This window comes from Chelonia mydas, chromosome 2 (genome assembly GCF_015237465.2).
Source record: "Chelonia mydas isolate rCheMyd1 chromosome 2, rCheMyd1.pri.v2, whole genome shotgun sequence".
Lineage (NCBI taxonomy): Eukaryota > Metazoa > Chordata > Testudines > Cheloniidae > Chelonia > Chelonia mydas.
Window position 1 is genome coordinate 162,929,106 of NC_057850.1, and position 21,094 is coordinate 162,950,199.

General features: G+C 43.3%; 1 protein-coding gene across 15 annotated transcripts in view; it reads left to right on the forward strand.

The window, feature by feature from the left end:
- Window positions 1-21,094, forward strand: part of TNS3 (tensin 3) — a 340,704-nt gene that overhangs the window by 76,340 nt on the left and 243,270 nt on the right. For all 15 annotated transcript variants that reach the window (XM_007061354.4, XM_027823761.3, XM_027823765.3 and 12 more), the window contains one exon: window positions 10,537-10,648. In XM_007061354.4, coding sequence (XP_007061416.2) covers window positions 10,537-10,648 — 112 coding nt within the window. The remainder of the gene's footprint in view (window positions 1-10,536; window positions 10,649-21,094) is intronic.

Below are 21,094 nucleotides of genomic sequence, written 5' to 3' on the forward strand. Positions count from 1 at the left end.
AATCGCATTGTTAAACAATAATGGAATACCATTTATTTAAATATTTTTGGATGTTTTCTACATTTTCAAATATATTGATTTCAATTACAACACAGAATACAAAGTGTATAGTACTCACTTTATATTTCTTTTTATTACAAATATTTGCACTGTAAAAAAATAGTATTTTTCAATTCACCTCATACAAGTACTGTAGTGTAATCTCTTTATCGTGAAAGTTGAAATTACAAATGTAGAATTATTTACAAAAAATAATTGTATTGAAAAATAAAACAATGTAAAACTTTAGAGCCTACAAGTTCACTCAGTCCTACTTCAGCCAATCACTCAAACAAACAAACTTGGTTACAATTTGCAGAAGGTAATGCTGCCTGCTTCTTGTTTACAATGTCATCTGAAAGTGAGAACAGGTATTTGCATGACACTGTTGTAGCCAGCGTTGCAAAATTCTTACGTGCCAGGTGCATTAAAGATTCATATGTCCCTTCATCTTCAACCACCATTCCACAGGACATGTGTCCGTGCTGATGATGGGTTCTGCTCGATAACGATCCGAAGCAGAGCTGACCAATGCATGTTCATTTTCATCATCTGAATAGGATGCCACCAGCAGATGGTTGACTTTCTTTTTTGGTGGTTCGGGTTCTGTAGTTTCCGCATCGGAGTGTTGCTCTTTTAGGACTTCTGAAAGCATGTTCCAAACTTCGTCCCTCTCAGATTTTGGAAGGCATTTCAGATTTTTAAACTTTGGGTCAAGAGCTGGAGTTATTTTTAGAAATCTCACATTGGTATCTTCTTTGCATTTTGTCAAACATGCTGTGAAAGTGTTCTTAAAACAAACGTGTGCTGGGTCATCATCCGAGACTGCTATAACATGAAATTTATGGCAGAATGCAGGTAAAACAGAGTCAAAGACATACAGTTCTTCCCCAAGGAGTTCAGTCACAAATTTAATTAACACATTATTTTTTAACGAGCATCATCAGCATGGAAGCATGTCCTCTGGAATGGCGGCCGAAGCATGAAGGGGCATACGAATATTTAGCATATCTGGCATATAAATATGTTGTAACACCGGCTACAAAAGTGCCATTTGAAAGCCTGTCCTCACTTTCAGGTGATATTGTAAATAAAAAGCAGGCAGCAACATCTCCTGTGAATGTAAACAAACTTGTTTGTCTTAGCGATTGGCTGAACAAGAAGTAAGACTGAGAGGACTTGTAGGCTCTAAAGTTTTACATTGTTTTGTTTTTTAGAGCAGTTATGGAACAGAAAAATCTACATTTGTAAGTTGCACTTTTGTGATAGAGATTGCACTACAATACTTGTATGAGGTGAATTGAAAAATACAATTGCTTTTGTTTATCATTTTTACACGGCAAACATTTGTAATAAAAATAATATAAAGTGATCACTGTGCACTTTGTATTCTGTGTTGTAATATAAATCAATATATTTGAAAATGTAGAAAAACATCTGAAAATATTTAATAAATTTCAGTGAGTGGCTTGCAAGCATAAAGGCTAAGCACACCTGCTGCTGTTTCAGTGGGATGGTGATTTCCCTTTGGCTCACCTGGCGGAGCAGCTCCAAATATAACACATGTCACAGCCTGAGTCACAGGCATCACAGTGGAGGATCCGCAGTATCCTGGCCACTGACTGGGAGCCAGTTGAGCTGGGTTCTGTTCCCAGCTCAGGCATTGACATGCAGTATGACTTTCAGCCAAGTCTTTTCCCCATCTCAGATCACCTAGCTGCCATTGTAAAGTGCTTTGTGGTTTATGGATATTAAGTGCTAGTATTATTATCATCCATCTTTCCAAAGTTAATTTGTAATGGTAGGCAGCGATGATAAGTTATCAACCAGTTACATCACAATTCATGTCTATTTCACTGTTGATGTATATGTTGCATACCGGTAGCTATGGGACTAATCACTGACACTAAGAAAGGGACTACCTTGATTTAAGTACGCATAAAATCCTCTGGATTTCCATGCTGACTGCTGTTAGAGCAGGAGCAACTTCTGTCATATAGTGAGATTTACACAGCTTTATATATTTACTCATGTATGTATATACTTGGACATGCCTACCACCACGTTACGTTAAAGAAAGTCTGTGAGATCAAATACTATATATACCTTCAAATGTATGGTTTCAGAGTAACAGCCGTGTTAATCTGTATTCGCAAAAAGAAAAGGAGTACTTGGTTAGTCTCTAAGGTGCCACAAGTACTCCTTTTCTTTCTTCAAATGTATGAGTCAGTAGCACATTTTCTAGCAGATTAGTCACATTAAAATCATCATAAAAGAACTGCATGCTTGTAGGGATTTTTGGTATGTTTGCTCGTTTTGGAAAATGCTTCCTAGTTTTTTCACTCTATTTTGTTGTGAAGGGGTATTTTTGAGTAAGAATCTTGGTGCAGTCACTCCATCCAGCCACTAAAAATGTCAGCCGCACCAGCTGCTGTTCTAAAAACTATTTTAGATTACAGAGAGATAATATTCTATTGCTTGGCCTCTGTACAGAGGGCAATGTTAAACAATTTTCTGATAATGAAACCTGACGTGAAGACGGTGTGCTGATTTAGAAAGCAAAATGTTGAAAACATTGTTTACGATTGGGGGAAACTATCTGAAGTCGTTCAAGGCAGGAATAAAAGCAACTCTTATGCTTTGGGTTTGGCGGTATAATTTCCTGTCACGGCTAACCCGACATTGGAAAATTCCAGTCGGAAAGAGCAAAAAGCACCTCGATGAGATTTTCTTCTTCCTTGATTGTTTTGCTGTGGCTGTAAGTCACTGGCTGCTATATGGAACTTCATGGCACAGAAGTTAAATAATAGATATGGGGTGCGGGGTGGGGGTGGGGAATGGAAGGAAAGTGTCAAAAGCAAACATGAATAGTTCATATCAGGCGAGATGGTGATGGTGGGAACATATTCTCTTGCATTTCCCTTGACTATTTTTTCCCCTCTTAGCTATTTGATTTATTTGGTTGCTATCCCACAGAAATAGGTATGTGACTGGGCTCTGCAAGGTTTTGTAACCAGGAGCCCAGCCTCATCATAAAGAACTCTTTCAGTCATCACTTAATTGCACTTTTCTTTTGGGCTTCCCATAAGAAGAGGTCAAAGTAGGGCATTTCCTTAGCCCATAAAAAAAAATAACTTGAAAGGGGGTTTGTGCTTCTGGAGCCATAATTACCAAGATTTTCAGTCTCTCCCACCTGAAGGGTTGCTGCTGTAGCAGCAGTGTGTGTGTGTATACGTGCATGCATGCAGCGTGGGAGCAGCAACTTGAGAAACCCATTGCTCTTAGCTGCCTTTTTTTTCAGTATTAAAAAAGAAAAGGAAAAATTCTTGCATTGATAGTGGATTTAGAACTACCTTGGACAGTACAGGAATGAGCAGGCAGAACCGCAGGAAATTGCAGCATTGGTCGGTAAGTTCTTTAAAGAAAAGAAGGGGAGGGATTATATTTGCCTGACTTTAGGCAAGAAGTGAGCAAAAAGTATCTTGGGTTGATATGGTTCAATTGCTGTGCTACATGGTTTTTACTGTGCATGTAAAATTCAATATAGGTCTGAGTGATTTGAAGTGCAGAATGCTTATGGGACTATAGACCCTCTGCTTATAGTTTTCTATTAACTGGAAGCGATACAGTGGATTGTTTCTGGGGGTAGCATTTGGATTTTTCCTTATCCCAAAAGAGGAAACAATAAAAAGCATTTAATGGTTTGGTACAAAATATTGATTCTATAAACACACATGGATGCATTTTCTTTATATCTTCCTAGGAATACAATAGAGTAATATAGCATCAGATTTACACTATTAAGGTACATTAGGGAAAAATAATCAATTTAGAAGTAACATATGGCTTAGTTATAGTCAAGCTAGGTTACTGCGTATGTGTGTGCATGTGTGTGTCTCTCTGTGTGTGTATATTTAGTATATATACTAAAATTTTGAAATTTTAGACATTTTTAGGATTTTGTCTTCAAGAAGATGATGATCTGTACTGAGTTTTTTTAGAGTGTTTACTTGAATCTTTGATGCAAAGATCTAAAGCCCATTGTACCCTTCAAAAAACACATGCTATATCACTGTTGCAGTTTGATAGTGGGAACATATGGTTAGAATTAAAATGTACACAAGCTGTTTGGTTCTGGCCTTTAGTAAATAATGACTGGTATTCCCTGGCCTGGTATTTGAGCATGTCTAGGTGATGTAATTGTCCATAGATGTAATTGTAATCATCCAGTTTAAGCCTCTGCCAAGGTTGAAAAGCTGTGTCAGTGCTGCTGTCAACCAAGTCAACCAACCTAACTGGTTTGGGCCTCTCTTCTCATCTTAACCGAAACTAAAGAGTGTTTCTTGTACTTTGATATAGCTATAAACTACGAACATCTTCTTAGAATTGAGATTCATAGACTCCAAGGCCAGAAGTCACATTGTGAACATCTAGTCTGATCTCCTGTGGAACCCAGGCCAGAGGACTTTCCCAACATAATTCCTAGAGCAGATCTTTTGGAAAAACAGCCAGTCTTGATTAAAAAATACCAGTGATGGAGAATCCACCATGACCCTTGGTAAATTGTTCCCATGGTTAATTATCCTCACTGTTAAAAAATTTATGCCTTATTCCCTGTCTGAATTTTTCTAGTTTCATCTTCCAGCCACTGGATCATGTTATACCTTTTTCTGCTAGGTTGAAGAGCCCATTATTAAATATTTGTTCCCCATGTACAATCTTATAGACTGTAATCAAGTCACCCCTTAGCCATCTGTTTGTTGAGCTAAATAGATTGAGCTCCTTAAGGCTATCACTATAAAGCATGCTTTCTATTCCATTAATCATTCTTATGGCTCTTCTCTGAACCCTCTGCAATTTATGAGCATCCTTCTTGAATTGTGGGCACCAGAGCTGCACACAATATTCCAACAGTGCTTGCACCTGTTCCAAACATAGAGGTGAAATAACCTCTCTACTCCTGCTCAAGAGTCCCCCTGTTTATACATCTCAGGATCACATTAGTTCTTTTGGCCACGGCATCACATTGGGAGCTCATGTTCACCTGGTTATCCATCCCCAACTGATATCTTTTTCAGATTCTTGCTTCCCAGAATAGAGTCTCCCACCTTGTAAGTATGGTCTACATTCTTTGCTCCTACATGTATACATTTACATATTATTTGCTTATGCCCAGTTTATCAAGTGATCCAGATTGCTCTGAATCAGTAACCTATCTTCTTTATTATTTACCACTCCCTCACTGTTTATGTCATTTGCAAACTTTATCCATTATGATTTTATGTTTTCTTCCAGGTCATTGATAAAAATCTTAAGTAGCATAAGGCCAAGAACCATTCCTTATGAGGGAACCCATTGGAAACATACGCACTCAGTGACAATTCCCCATTTACAATTCCCCTATTAGTTAGCCAGTTTTTAATTCATTTAATATATGCTATGTTAATTTGATCTTGTGCTAGTTTTTTAATCAAAATGTTGTGTGGTACCAAGTCAAATGTCTTAGAGAAGTCTAGGTATGTTATATCAACATGATTACCTTACCAAGTTGTCATCTCGTTTTAAAAAAATCAAGTTAGTTTGACAAGATTGATTTTTCTGTAAACCTATGTTGATTTGCATTAATTACATTACCCTCCTTTAATTCTTTATTAATCAAGTCCCATCTCAGCCATTCCATTATCTTCCATAGGATAGATATCATATATATATCACTATATATCTCAAAATTGGAAAAGGTGCAGAGAAGGGCAACAAAAATGATTAGGGGTACGGTACAGCTTCCATATGAGAAGAGATTAAAAAAACTGGACTGTTCAGATTAGAAAAGATACGACTAAGGGAGTATATGACAGAGACTTATAAAATCGTGAATGGAATAGGGAAGAGTAACTTACTGAACAGGCAGCAGGTTTAAAACAAACTAAATGACGTACTTCTTCACACAATGCACAATCAATCTGTGGAACTCATTGCCAGGGGATGCAGTAAAGGCTAAAAGTATAACTGGGTTCAAAAAAGACTTAGATAAGTTCATGGAGGATAGGTCTATCAATGGCTATTCGCCAAGGTCAAGGACACAACCCCATGCTCTGATTGTCCCTAAACCTCCAACTGCTAGAAATATGTGGCAGTGGTGGTAGTCAGAGAGCCACTACTGGGCTAGATGGACCTTTGGTAAGACCCAGGATGGCCATTATTATATTCATAAGACTGGCCTATAATTATCCTGGTCTTCCCATTTTTAAACAATTGGCACATTTGCTTTTTTTCCCAGTCTTCTGAAATTCTTTCGCTGTTCAACACTCACTGAACATCAACATTAATGGTCCAGTGAGCTCCTCAGCCAGCTCTTATTAAAATCTTGGATGCAAGTTTTCTGGCCACACAGAGTTTTCAAATGTCTAACATTAATAGTTTCTGTTTAACATCCTCCAGAGATACTAGTGGAATGGAAAGAGTGTTATCACCCTTTGATGAGACTATATTATCTATTTTTCCCCAAATACAGAACAGAAATATTTATTGAACTCTTCTGCCTTTTTTACATTACTATTGATAATTTTACCATTTCCATCGAGTAATGGACCAATACTATTGTCAGGATTAGTTTTGTTCCTAGTATATTTTAAAAACTCCTCCCTATTGTCTTTAACTCTGCCGTCCATAGATTTCTCCTTGTGTCTCTTTGTTTCCTTTCTCAATGTTCAGCAGTTTCTTACTTCTGATTTATATTCATTACTATCAACTTCCCCTTTCTTCCATTTGTTATATATATAGCTGCCTTCACTTCCCCTCTAAAGTAGGTTGTTATTTTAACCAGCACAGCCTTCTTTCTCAGTTGTGGGATTGTGGCTTTTGGAGCATCTGTGTAAGTTGTTCTTAAATTATTCCCAATTATCATTCACATTTTTGGATTAAATTCTTCCTCCCATGATAATTTTGTATGTCCCCCAAATCCCCTGGGCTGTTGTTTGAACACTGATGTAAATTTACAGCTGATGACACGTGGAAGACCGTATAGCTGTTTGTGCTGTCACTACATAGTAAAAATGGTGAGCTGTGAGAAATATTTGAAGTCAGCATAGCTGAGGATCCACTTCTGAATTTCCACAAAGGCCCCGATTCTGCTCTCAGTTATTCTGGTGCAAATCTAGAATAATTCCATTGTGCCTTTGTTGGATTCATGGCCCAGACTGTTTCCTTGTGTGGTTTAAAGAGAGAGATAGAGAGAGAGAGAGATTGCTTTTTGAAAAAGAGAAATGGCATAATGCCAGCAATCAAGACCAGCACTAATTACAGTTTGTCCCTCAGGCAGGTAATCAGTCTGTAACCTGTGGTGCTGCACTCTCTCTTCCAATTTTGGCTCCTAACAATTAAATGCAATTTAGATTCCAGCCCTGAACCTTATGAAAGTGGGAGTATTGTTGCTGCCTCCCCATGTTTTCCTCTTGGCACCATCCCTATTGGAGGACTGAGAACGCCATTCCAGGTGATAACAAAGGAAGCCTGATCCAGGCTCCTTCGCATTTCACAATGAAAGTGTTATGTACTGATAATGCACAGGCAAATGTTATTACTGCATCCACTAAGTGAATTGTTACATGAATTCCGTGGAGAGCCAACTGTAGAATAGATATAAAATTGAGCAGCAAAACAGGCAAATGAAAAAAAGAAGTGTGTGCCCTTCTGTTACTATGAAAGATAATACTGACCAAAAACTATCCTCAAACATCCCCGCCACAAAAAAAAATTGATCTTTACATTACAAATAAATTATAATGATTAATTGGTTAGTTAATGGATCAAGCCCTAGCCATGTTAAAGACTGAATTTTGCTCTGAAAACAACAGCAACATCCGTACTCCTCTGGGACAATGCAGATCACCACGCCCAGAGTAAAGTGCATGAAAGGTGGGGGTAAAACATTCTTGGTGGAGGGGATCTGGCAGTGGAGCAAACTTCCAGGGAAGATCTGGCAAATCCACAGCCTGACTGTCTTTAGGAAATCTTATAAAAACGTCCTCTTTGAGAAGGCCTTTCAACCATAAGAATCACATTAACACACTAACAACACCTACTACCTGTAAACGCCAACCAACCACAAAAAAAAGATAAAATTAATAAAATCTAAAAAACCCAAAACCAATAATACCTCCTCAACCAGAATTCTTACCTGGAAAAGGGAGACGTTCCAGAGATTCCACTAAGTCCATTAGAAATTTTGTTTTTGCTATGGTGATTTTATGTGGCAGTTGCTTAGACATTATGGTGATGTGCAACACTGTAGAACCCTAACATAGAATATCATCAGGTCTTTAAATTCAATGGCCCCAATGCTCCTTACTAACCACAGTGTGAATTAGGGGTAACTCCACTGAAATCAGAGAAGTTGCAGTGATGTAACTGGGACTTGTGCTCCTTATGTAGGGAGCTTTTCAAAAGCCCCTATTTCTGATGTAAACAAAGGAAACAGGAAAAAGATCTTTGAGCAGAAACTTGATGTATTGTTTATCATTTGTGCCAATTCCTGTATCATGTAAGAATGGAAAAAGGCACAAATGCACTTATGTTCTTTGCAGTGCATCTTTAACATACATCATAACTATAGTCATGATTTTCAGCTAATGGTAAAGTAGCGCTAAGCAAACATATACAAGATGATTATAAATACCTCAAACATATAGGAAGTTTTGTGACTCCAGCTTTTATAGGCATACACTTAGCAATCAGCCTGAATAATTAATAAGGCATAATAATAATGCAGTACAACTTTATTCATGACTGTTTTGTCTAGTATTAAATATTCCAAAGGAAAGGGATCTTCCACCATTTCCCTAGGAAGAGTATTCCACAGTTTAATACATCTCACTATCAGACAGTTTTTTCTGAAGTTCAGCCTAAATTTTATTTCTTCACTTCAAATAATTCCTTCTGGATACGTATAGTAATATTAGTACTTAGCACTTTTCATCCTTAGATCCCACAGCACTTCACAAAGAAAGGTAAATATCATGATCCCCATTTTACAGATGGGGAAAACAAGGTGCAAAGTCACACAATGAATAAATGAATGAACAATTTCAGAACCATAAACCAAACCCAAATCTTGTCCATTGCACCATGCTGTCTCTAACATTTGAAAGTTTGCACCCTTCAGGGGTTTGTAAATTGTTCTTATGAGCTCCTAGCTATACTTACAAGTTAGGTTGTCTGTTATGGAGGGACATGTTTCCAGATAGGAATACTAGACAGCAATAGTGCAGTGCAATTGCTCAAGAGTAAACATGTGCACTGTATTCTAATAGCTAAGGAGAGTGATTTGTGTGTGCATGAAGGGGGAGGTAAAATTGGGGCTTATAGAAACTCTATTGAGATTTTCATTGTCCAAAGCAGCATCTTTGTTCCTTTTTTTAAATATATACCAAATTTTGTTTCCCATTTCTAAGTAGGACTTCAGCCAATGACCATATTATTTTGCAGCCAGCATGGCATTATTGCTGCTTTGCCTTTCTGCAGTAGACATGTTTTGTCCAGTAATGAGAGAGGGGCAGAATTTTTATCCGCTAGTTCGTGGCATGGTCTTTCTTGGTTTGTGAAAATATCCAGTATTGCAGAAGAAGAGACAGAAATCATTTTCCATTATTAAATTTTAAAAGGGGTTTAAGATAATTAAGAGATGCTTCCTAAAAGTTTGCTAATGGATTTGAATGTTAGGCTTTTGGAGAGGAACCGGGAGTTGTCTCTCTCTCTTTGTGTCTTGGGGTTTCAATAGCCCTCACTGTTGTATTATCTATGTACTTCCTGGTCTGCATATTGAAGTTCCCAGTGGACTTCATAGAGTTGTCTACTCTTTTCCCTTCCCTGATTATAAGAGATCCTGTTTATTTGTGTGTTTATTTGTTTAAATAAATTATTTCAGTAATTGTGGGACCAATCCAAAGAAAAACATTAAAGGCTTACCTACACCAGAAAAAGTACACTCATTTAACTTAAGTGTGATTTTAAATGGATATAGTTAAACTGGTACAAAAGACAGTGCAGACATTCTTGCTTTGATTTAAATCAAGCATACTTCAATTTAGCAACTGAAATAAGAATGTCCAAACAGCTTTTTGCACCAATGAGTTAAATAGTCAATATGGTATTACTTACGTTACATAAATCAACTTAAAACCAATTTAAATTAAACCAGTGGAACTGTCTTCGATAGAGAAAGCATTAGGTTAGTAGACAGGCACTTAATCTCACTTAAATTTAGCGGCTTTTAGTGGCTCCTAATTCTTTAGTGTAATAACGTATTCTACAGTAATTGTTCAAAATATTACACCATGCAATGTCAGTAATGCAGCATTTGGGGAGATTGAGTGAGTACTGTTGAATAATGTAATAAGTGGTGGTTGTTTTGGCTATTTATAAATTTCATTTGTTTTATTACATTTAAAGAGTAACATTCAAAAGTTGACAAGAGCTCTGACATTTTCTCCTCTATTCCAGCCTGAAAACCTTGCTTCGAGTTCTCACACTTTCAAAAACAAGACCTTTAAAAAACCCAAAGACTGCAGTATCTGCAAACAAGCCATAGACAGCCAAGGCATTTCCTGCAGAGGTGAGTAACATGTGATGTGGCCTATTTATTGTCTTGCTATTTAAAACACTGCCTTTTAGACTAGTGCTGAAGAGCTAGGAATTAATAATTTTGGAATTCCCCCTGTGCTAAATGTCTATATACTCTAACTTGTTTGCTCTGTGTGTTCAGCATTAGACTTAATTTTTATTTGGACTTGTATAGATATGTGCCTTTATTAGCTATGCTATTCAGGCAGGTTCCAGAATAAGACTGTCTGTGCAAGTTCTGTTAGGAGCATGTGTGTGTGAATGAGTGAGTTGATAGATGCCTATGGAATTTAGCCTGCAAATCAGGAAGTGACCCTGAGCTCACTGAGGCATGAAAGCTTTCTCTGCATGAATTCTTTGCTGAAATTCAGCAGAGCTGCCATTTTTTTACAGTTGCTTTATGGTCTTGTATTTCAAGTCTGTGATTCAGAATAATTATTCACACAGACACTGAGGGGGCTCTGATTCCTCTGATTCCACATGCAAAGGAGGGGGGAGTCAGTTGCCTCTGGCACAGTTTTCCCCCTCTCTCCTCTCTATCATACAGAAGACCCTCCGTGGGTCCAGGGATCCTCACCTGGGGAAAAGGCAGGAAGTGTAGTAGGGAGGGGAATGAAAGAGAGAGACCTTTTTCCCTTTCTGCACACAAGCAGTAAATATACCCAAAGTGTGGATTCATGAGGCTTCATTAATTTTTTCTCACTGCTCTGTCGGCATAGAGACTCACACTTGAGGGGGAGGATAGTTATTGGGGCATCTGTCAGTAGGGTTGCAAAGTAATCAGTTTGCGGCACAGCACGAGAGTAAGAGAATGGGGCCTTTTTCAGAAATGACCTTGAGATCTGCCTGGATCTCAGGGACCCACAAGTTCTACCTTCCTTCTTCCATGAAACAATTTGGGAAGAGCTCAACATTTGCTTCCCTCTAGGGCCTCTCCCACAGGTCTCCCCGTGGGAGGGTTTGATCCTCCATTGATTTCAGCTAGTTAATGTTTAACAATGTCTTGTTACTCCACCTTAATAAATCTGTCTCTCTAGGAAATGCACATATAATCCACCTATTTAATATAAGCAAATGCTTATTGCCCCTCGCCTTAGATATAGACCAATAATTTCATTTTATGAAGTATCTGCTTGGTGCTAGTGGCATTTTTCTAATGAAATGGAGATTTCTTTCTTCCTGTCTTTCACCAAGAGGCCCAGCCTCTGTATTCCTTGCACTTTGCAAAACTCTCATTAGGCGTTAATGGGAGATTTGGGTATGTAAAGAATGCAGGATTAGGGGTGGGTGTGTGTGTGTGTGTGTGTGTGTGTGTACGTACATGCGTTCTTGAAAAGGTATCAACGTCACAAATGGACAGTTACATGAATAATAGCCCATTTGTTCAGCATTAGTTCAAAGGCATTTTGTTATAATTGCCAGAATGTCAGAAAATGTACAAATAATACAGCCGCCGTCAGCTTTGAAGAGGTTTAATCCCTAATGAGGCGTTCCCTAGAATTTCATTATTTTCATTTCTGGAGATCCAGCAGCATAAAAGAACCATGGATCTGGCTAGGGAGGAGTTCCCTCAAGCAGGGACTGAATAAGACAGCCACAGGCTATCTTACAAAGCCCGCTCCACAAGCTCCGGTATAGGGGCCAGTGGCTGGAGGGGGAACGTCAGTAGGGCTGTAAAGGACGATGGACAGTTTGGGTTGGGTGGTTATAGCTTAGGCACTGTTTCAGCCCCTGCGGCAGCCCAGAATCCGAAAGGCACAAAGGTGGTTACAGCCGCCTTACCTCTCCTCTCCCTAGGCAGCCAGTGTTTTGTTGTACCTCCCTCAGGCCGATCACAAAGTTACACCCAATATGTTTAAACAACATTTCCTCCCACCTCCGTATCATTAAGGCTACATCTACACTGCACACCTCTTGCAGCAGCATGTAGGGTATGTGTAGCTACGTGTCGGTGATGTGCTACATATGTCAGTGAAAGCCTCTGGCAGGGGAGAGTCAGTGGGGAAAGGCTCAGCAGCAGGGTGAGCCTTTCCCCACTGATGGAGTCATTCCCTGTGGCAGGGAAAGGCTCCAGCCATGTTGGGTACATACCCACAGGGTTCAGGTATGTTTTTGCTCTACTTGCCTAAGCAGTGAATCTATACTGTTGGGGGCAGGGGCGGCAAGTTATGTGGGCCCGTGGTTCCCGGGCTCCAGCAAATTCAGGACCCGGGGGCCCAGCTCCACCAGTGTTCGGGGCCGGGTCTCTCCCCCAGCCCCACCTGCCGCCTGCTGTCTCCCCCGAGCATCCCTGCCTGCCCTGGGCCTCGGGTTGCTGCCCCTTGCAGCTCTGTGCTGCACTCCCCGGCCTCAGCCGGCTACAAGGGTGCAGAGCCGGAGTCAGGCTGAAGCGGCTGCTGTGCCTGTGGGAGGAGGAGGCGCATGGCAGCCACGCCCCACCCGTCAGACTCTGAGGGGGGCGCTTATCCTGGCTGGACCTCCTGAGCTGCAGCCTTGGGGGGGGGGGCTTGGGTGAATGTTGTGTGGGGGACAGGGACGTTCCCTCCCTCCCCCGGAGCTCACTGCTGACGGCTGGGAGAGGGCTGAGGGGAGTCCTCCTCTCTGGCCCCCCGCCAAGCCCTGGGGTAGCCTGCCTGCTGCACCCCAAACTCCTCATCCCTGGCCCAGCCCCACACCCTGCACCTCCTCCTGCCCCCCAACCCCCTGTCCCACTCCAGAGCCCACCCCCCCAACTCCCTCCCAGAGCCTGCACCTCTCCCGCACCCAAAATCTCTCCCAGAGCCTGCATCCCGCACCTCTTCCTGCACCCCAACCCCCTACGCCAGCCCAGAGCCTGAACCCAGCACTCAAACTCTGTCCCAGAGCTCGCAAAACCTCCCGCACCCAAACTTCCTCACAGAGCCTGCACCCCAAAACTCTCCTGCACCCAAACTCACTCTCAGAACCTTAGGCAGGTGTGGGTGGAGTGGGTTTTGGACCCATTCTGGGCACCACCAAAAATTATACAAACCTGCCGCCCCTGGGGAGTGCCATGCATTTACTCTACACGGTGCTGAAAGGCGTGTGCAGTATAGACATACTGTAAGGGTGAAATTATCCATCTGATTAATTAGGTTTTATTATAATTAAGGTTCCACAAAAGGTGGAATTACCACACCAACCTTTGGGCACATTGCTGGGTGGCAGCACAGTCCCTCCCACCACTCTTATTCTACAATTGCCAAGCCCTGAATGCAAAAAACATAACTCAGACCCAAAACATTCATGAGGTTGGTCCAAAATCATGAGAGCTTAAAAAAATGCTGTTGTTTTGAGCTGTCTTCCGATTTTTGAACTCCCCCTATCCAACCTGCAGATTGTCCATGACAAATAGTGTTGCCAATGCATGTACGATTCTGGCCACCTTACCCCTATGTCATCATTCTTCTTCTTCTTCTTCTTCTTCTCAGTGCGTCAATTAAGTTTATGCTCCAGCCTCTACTTCAACATCATTGCCAACTCTCTACATTTCTTTGCCAGGAAGGCTATTTTGGCTGGGGCTGGAGCTAATCTGGGTTCCAGAAGCTTGAGCCCTCTCTTAAATTTCAGTCCTGTCTGGCGGGGGGGAAACCCTCTGATTGTTTGCCTTCCCCAGTTCTCTTCTGGGGAAGAGCATCCAATCAAGGCTGCTGTAGGAGAAAGAGGGGGTTGAAGAAGCCCTGGAGCTGCAGGAGAGGAGCAGTGGGGTTGGGGGAGAATTGATGTGTGGCAGGATTGACTAACTGGGGTCAGGGGGTGGAGGGTGTCACAGAATTGATCTGGAGGCTGAGCGGGAGAGACAGAAGTATTAATTAGAATGTTGAGGTCTTGGAGAGAAGCTGGAAACTCCATGCCATGAGGCAGCCAGTGAGAGCTCCGGCAACGGGGGCCAAAATCACCTCGCTCCATAAATCTAGGAGAGTTGGGAACACTAATTTTCACACACACTGGGAGTGGGCAGAGGATGTTCAAAAATCAAAAGACAGACCAAAAAACACAATGTATTGGGTTTTGGGGGCCAATCTCGTGAATTTTGAACTTTGGGGGTTGGCAGTGTTGCATCAACTCTGCATCCTCAGGTCCCAATCAATTAATGTCCTGGCTTCCAGCCCCACATTTGCTCCTCCTGAAGTTAGGCAGGTTTTTCATCCCTCCACGGTAGGGCAGCTCCAAGGGATCCTCTCCCTCTTCCCAGGCCTGGTGTTACAGTGTTAGAAATAGTCCAAGGGGAGAGGAGCAGAGAAGAGAGGACCTATTATTCACAGGAGGGAAGTGGGGAGCAGAGCAACCCTGGTCTGCTGCTCCCTCATGGAAATGATATGGTTGCTCCCTCTGGACAACCTTACCGCATTATCCAAAACTCCTCTCTGCTTCTGAAGGGAAGGGCAAAGAAAGCTCTGCATGCACCTGCAGCAGCTGCTGTTGGCTGTTCTTGTCCAGGCTGTGGGAAGCTTAGTAAAGCAGAGCAGGTTTTCCCTGGACAGTTGAAATAATGGTGGGAGTTCCTCACATCTCCAGCAGCCTGGCTTCAGCAGGGGCCAAACTTCCCTTATTCATGAATCCCGAGAGCTGGCAACACAGCGTGCTAGCCTCAGGGAGGGAATAGTTGCTGCCCTTTCTTACCTCTTTGGGCAAAGACTGGCAACCCTGGAGTTACATAACTGCACAGTCGGTGCCGCTATATTTGAGACCCTTGGGTCCCCCGACGTGCTGCACACGTTGTGCAGAGGCCACTTGCTGGGCGCTCTTCTACTGCCTCTCCCTGTGGAGAGTTAAAGCAGCCCGTCTAGAGCGCTTGTGCAGGCGGCTCTCTGAGGGTTAAGTGAATTCCATCCAAAGTTAACAGATACAGCACCATCCCATTTCATTGCTGTTACCTTTGGCTTTGTAATTGCTTGATGCTCAGCTCACTGTCACCGTATGTCTCCTGGGTGCTGGCAGACGCGGTACTGCATTGCTACACAGCAGCAGCAGCAACCCATTGCCTTGTGGCAGCAGACGGTACAATAGGACTGGTAGCCGTCATCGTCATGTCTGAGGTGCTCCTGGCCGCGTCGGTCAGGAGCGCCTGGGTAGAAATGGGTGCAGGGACTACTTTAGGGGTGACTCGACCAGGTCAATCTCTTTAGTCCTGCAGGCAGTCCTATTGTACCATCTTTTGGCGGGCGGGCAGGAGATGTGGATGGCTTGCAGTCCTTCTGCACCGTCTGCTGCCAGCCAAAGATGTAAAAGATAGATGGAGTGGATCAAAACAAGAAATAGACCAGATTTGTTTTGTATTCATTTGCTCCCCGCTTCCATCCCTCCCTCCCTCCCTCCATGAAGTCCTGCCTGAAATATGAGAGGGAGGGATAGCTTAGTGGGTTGAGCATTGGCCTGCTAAACCCAGGGTTTTGAGTTCAATCCTTGAAGGGGTCATTTCTGTGTGACAGTTGTTTTTGTTTCTCCTTGATGTAAAGCCACCCCCTTTGTTGATTTTAATTCCCTGCAAGCCAATCCTGTAAGCCATGTCATCAGCCGCCCCTCCCTCCGTCAGGGCAATGGCAGACAATCGTTCCGCGCCTTTTTTCTGTGCAGACGCCATACCACGGCAAGCATGGAGCCTGCTCAGATCACTTTGGCAATTAGGAGCACATTAAACACCATGCGCATTATCCAGCAGTATATGCAGCACCGGAACCTGGCAGAGCGATACCGGGCGAGTAGGCGACGTCAGCGCGGTCACGTGAGTGATCAGGACATGGACACAGACTTCTCTCAAAGCAGGGGCCCTGGCAATGTGGGCATCATGGTGCTAATGGGGCAGGTTCATGCGGTGGAATGCCGATTCTGGGCTCCGGAAACAAGCACAGACTGGTGGGACCACATAGTGTTGCAGATCTGGGATGATTCCCAGTGGCTGCGAAACTTTCGCATGCGTAAGGGCACTTTCATGGAACTTTGTGACTTGCTTTCCCTGCCCTGAGGCGCAAGAATACCAAGATGAGAGCTGCCCTCACAGTTGAGAAGCGAGTGGCAATAGCCCTGTGGAAGCTTGCAACGCCAGACAGCTACTGGTCAGTCGGGAATTAATTTGGAGTGGGCAAATCTACTGTGGGGGCTGCTGTGATGCAAGTAGCCAACACAATCAAAGATCTGCTGATATCAAGGGTAGTGACCCTGGGAAATGTGCAGGTCATAGTGGATGGCTTTGCTGCAATGGGATTCCTAACTGTGGTGGGGCCATAGACGGAATGCATATCCCTATCTTGGCACCGGAGCACCAAGCCGGCGAGTACATAAACCGCAAGGGGTAATTTTCAATAGTGCTGCAAGCTCTGGTGGATCAAAAGGGACATTTCACCAACATCAATGTGAGGTGGCTGGGAAAGGTACATGACGCTTGCATCTTCAGGAACTCTGGTCTGTTTCAAAAGCTGCAGGAAGGGACTCTCTTCCCAGACCAGAAAATAACCATTGGGGATGTTGAAATGCCTATAGTTATCCTTGGGGACCCAGCCTACCCCTTAATGCCATGGCTCATGAAGCCGTACACAGGCAGCCTGGACAGTAGTCAGGAGCTGTTCAACTGCAGGCTGAGCAAGTGCAGAATGGTGGTAGAATGTACATTTGGACGTTTAAAAGCGTGCTGGTGCAGTTTACTGACTCGCTTAGACCTCAGCGAAATCAATATTCCCACTGTTATTACTGCTTGCTGTGCGCTCCACAATATCTGTGAGAGTAAGGGGGAGACGTTTATGGTGGGGTGGGAGGTTGAGGCAAATCGCCTGGGCGCTGATTACGTGCAGGGCGGTTAGAAGAGCACAGGAGGACGTGGTGCGCATCAGAGAAGCTTTGAAGACCAGTTTCATGACTGGCCAGGCTACGGTGTCAAAGTTCTGTTTGTTTCTCCTTGATGAAACCCCCCGCCCCTTGGTTCACTCTACCTCCCTGTAAGCTAAGCACCCTCCCCTCCTCCCTTCGATCACGATTTGCAGAGGCAATAAAGTCATTCTTTATTAATTCATCACACAAATAGGGGGATAACTGCCAAGGTAGCCTGGGAGCGGTGGTGGCGGAGAGAAGCACCAGGAGAGGTGGTGGAGGAGGGAAGGACAAGGACACACAGCACTTTAAAAGTTTAAAACTTTAAAGCTTATTGAATGCCAGCCTTTTGTTGCTTGGTCAATCCTCTGGGGTGGAGTTCATAGGTGTCCAGAGGCCCCCCCACCGCGTTCTTGGGTGTCTGGGTGAGGAGGCTATGGAACTTGGGGAGGAGGGTGGTTGGTTACACAGGGGCTGTAGTGGCGGTCTGTGCTCCTGATGCCTTTCCTGCAGCTCAACCATACGCTGGAGCGCATTAGTTTAATACTCCAGCAGCCTCAGCATTAAATCCTGCCACCTCTCATCACGCTGCCGCCACCTTTCAGCTTCAGCCCTCTCTTCAGCCCACCACCTCTCCTCCCGGTCATTTTGTGCTTTCCTGCACTCTGACATTGTCTGCCTCCATGCATTTGTCTGTGCTCTGTCAGTGTGGGAGGACAGCATGAGCTCAGAGAACATTTCATCACGAGTGCGTTTTTTTCGCCTTCTAATCTTCGTTAGCCTCTGGGAAGGAGAAGATCCTGTGATCCTTGAAACACATGCAGCTGGTGGAGAAAAAAAAAAGGGACAACGGTATTTAAAAAGACACATTTTCTAGAACAATGGCTACACTCTTTCACGATAAACCTTGCTGTTAATATTACATACACAGCACATGTGCTTTCGTTCCAAGGTCGCATTTTGCCTCCCCCCTCCCCGTGGCTAACAGCGGGGAACATTTCTGTTCAGCCACAGGCAAACAGCCCAGCAGGAACGGGCACCTCTGAATGTCTCCTTAAGAAAAGCACCCTATTTCAACCGGGTGACCATGAATGATATCACTCTCCTGAGGATAACACAGAGAGATAAAGAACGGATGTCATTTGAATGCCAGCAAACATACGCTGCAATGCTTTGTTGTACAATGATTCCCGAGTACGTGCTACTGGCCTGGTGTGGTAAAGTGTCCTACCATGGTGGGTGGAATAAGGCTGCCCTCCCCAGAAACCTTTTGCAAAGGCTTTGGGAGTACATCCAGGAGAGCCGTAAATGCCAGGGCAAATTAATCATTAAACATGCTTGCTTTTAAACCATGTATAGTATTTTAAAAGGTACACTCACCAGAGGTCCCTTCTCCACCTGGTGGGTCCGGGAGGCAGCCTTGGGTGGGTTCGGGGAGTACTGGCTCCAGGTCCAGGGTGAGAAACAGTTCCTGGCTGTCGGGAAAACCGGTTTCTCCGCTTGCTTGCTGTGAGCTATCTACAACTTCATCATCATCATCTTCCTCGTCCCCAAAACTTGCTTCTGTGTTGCCTCCATCTCCACTGAAAGAGTCAAACAACATGGCTGGGGTAGTGGTGGCTGAACCCCCTAAAATGGCATGCAGCTCATCATAGAAGTGGCATGTTTGGGGCTCTGACCCGGAGCGGCCATTTGCCTCTCTGGTTTTCTGGTAGGCTTGCCTCAGCTCCTTAAGTTTCACGTGGCACTGCTTCGGGTCCCTGTTATGGCCTCTGTCCTTCATGGCCTGGGAGATTTTGACAAATGTTTTGGCATTTCGAAAACTGGAACGGAGTTCTGATAGCACGGATTCCTCTCCCCATACAGCAATCAGATCCCGTACCTCCCGTTCGGTCCATGCTGGAGCTCTTTTGCGATTCTGGGACTCCATCATGGTCACCTCTGCTGATGAGCTCTGCATGGTCACCTCTGCTGATGAGGTCTGGCCAGCGTGGCAAGCTGCAGGTGACCAAGCAAACAGGAAATTGAAATATAAAAGTTTGCCGGCCTTTTCCTGTCTACTTGGCCAGTGCATCTGAGTTGAGAGTGCTGTCCAGAGCAGTCCCAATAGAGCACTCTGGGATAGCTCCCGGAGGCCAATTCCGTCTAATTGCATCCACAGTACCCCAAATTGAACCCGGCAAGGCCGATTTCAGCGCTAATCCCCTTGTCGGGGGTGGAGTAAGGAAATCGATTTTAAGAGCCCTTTAAGTCGAAAAAAAGGGCTTCATCGTGTGGACGGGTGCAGGGTTAAATCGATGTAATGCTGCTAAATTCAACCTCAACTCCTAGTGTAGACCAGGGCTAAGTACAGTAAAGGTGAAGCTGGTGTGGGGGAAAAGAAATGTCTTCACTTATAAGATGGTTGCTTTGTGGATTGATGAGAAAATCTTTCTTACTTACTGACAGGTTTCAGAGTAGCAGCCGTGTTAGTCTGTATTCGCAAAAAGAACAGGAATACTTGTGGCACCTTAGAGACTAACAAATTTATTTGAGCATAAGCTTTCGTGAGCTACAGCTCACTTCATTGGATGCATTCTGTAGCTCACGAAAGCTTATGCTCAAATAAATTTGTTAGTCTCTAAGGTGCCACAAGTACTCCTTTTCTTTTTTCTTACTTACTGTTTGTCTTGAGAAAATAATAGCTCTTTGTACAGATTGTAAGTTCTTTCCCGCCTGTAATATCTTATCAGCTGCAAGAAAGCTACATGTCAGAAAAAGGAGGGAAGGGGGAAAGCTTCAGATTGACTTGTGTGTAGTTTATTGTGCTTATTTAGCAATGAATCATCTGTTCTTTGTATGGAAACAGCCATCACTGGGTATTGTAATGATCAGATAACTTTTTCTTTGGTGCAAAGCACATTGCTTGCTAGGGTGCGTTTTTGGCCTTTTCTTAAAGGCACTGTGTCCTTCACTCAGATCCAGCTCTGAATGGAGTTTCTAAAAATTCTCTCTGAAAAGTGAATGATTGACCTACAAAGGGGTACATGAGTGATGATGTCATCTTGTCCTAGTAAACTTTAGCCCTCCTCAGACAATCATGTTCAGTTCCAGTGATTTTAATGGCCTCTATAGAAAAAGGAATACAAAAGGAAGGAGGATCTGGGGAAATGCGGGGGGCTAGATAACTAAGCTACTGTGTATTCCCATACCTGGTAAACTGAATCATGGAGAAGATATTTCTTTGATACCATATTTCAACGCGAAGGAGCAATCAAGCTTTGATTTGTACAATAATTTTGTACATTTCTTCAGAAGGCAGAGTGCTATTTTGCTCTCCTAGTCATAACAGAGGGGTCTCAAAGCTTGCAGATAATGGTTCTGCAATATGCAAGTCAATCTTGTGAGTTCAGGTTTGAAACTTAAACCTTTCCCCCAAGATTCTTCAGTTTAATTAATTTCAAATTAGAGATCAGAATTGTTTAGCCATTTATACTTTATTAGGTACCAAAAGAGTTGCCTAACTATGATCCCTCTCTCAAGCTGTCTGGAGTGGCTCGTGACTGTGAGTGCCTGCCTCAGGGCAGACTGTCAAGAACAGGGCAGATACCTCAAACTGCTGATATGTTCTATAATT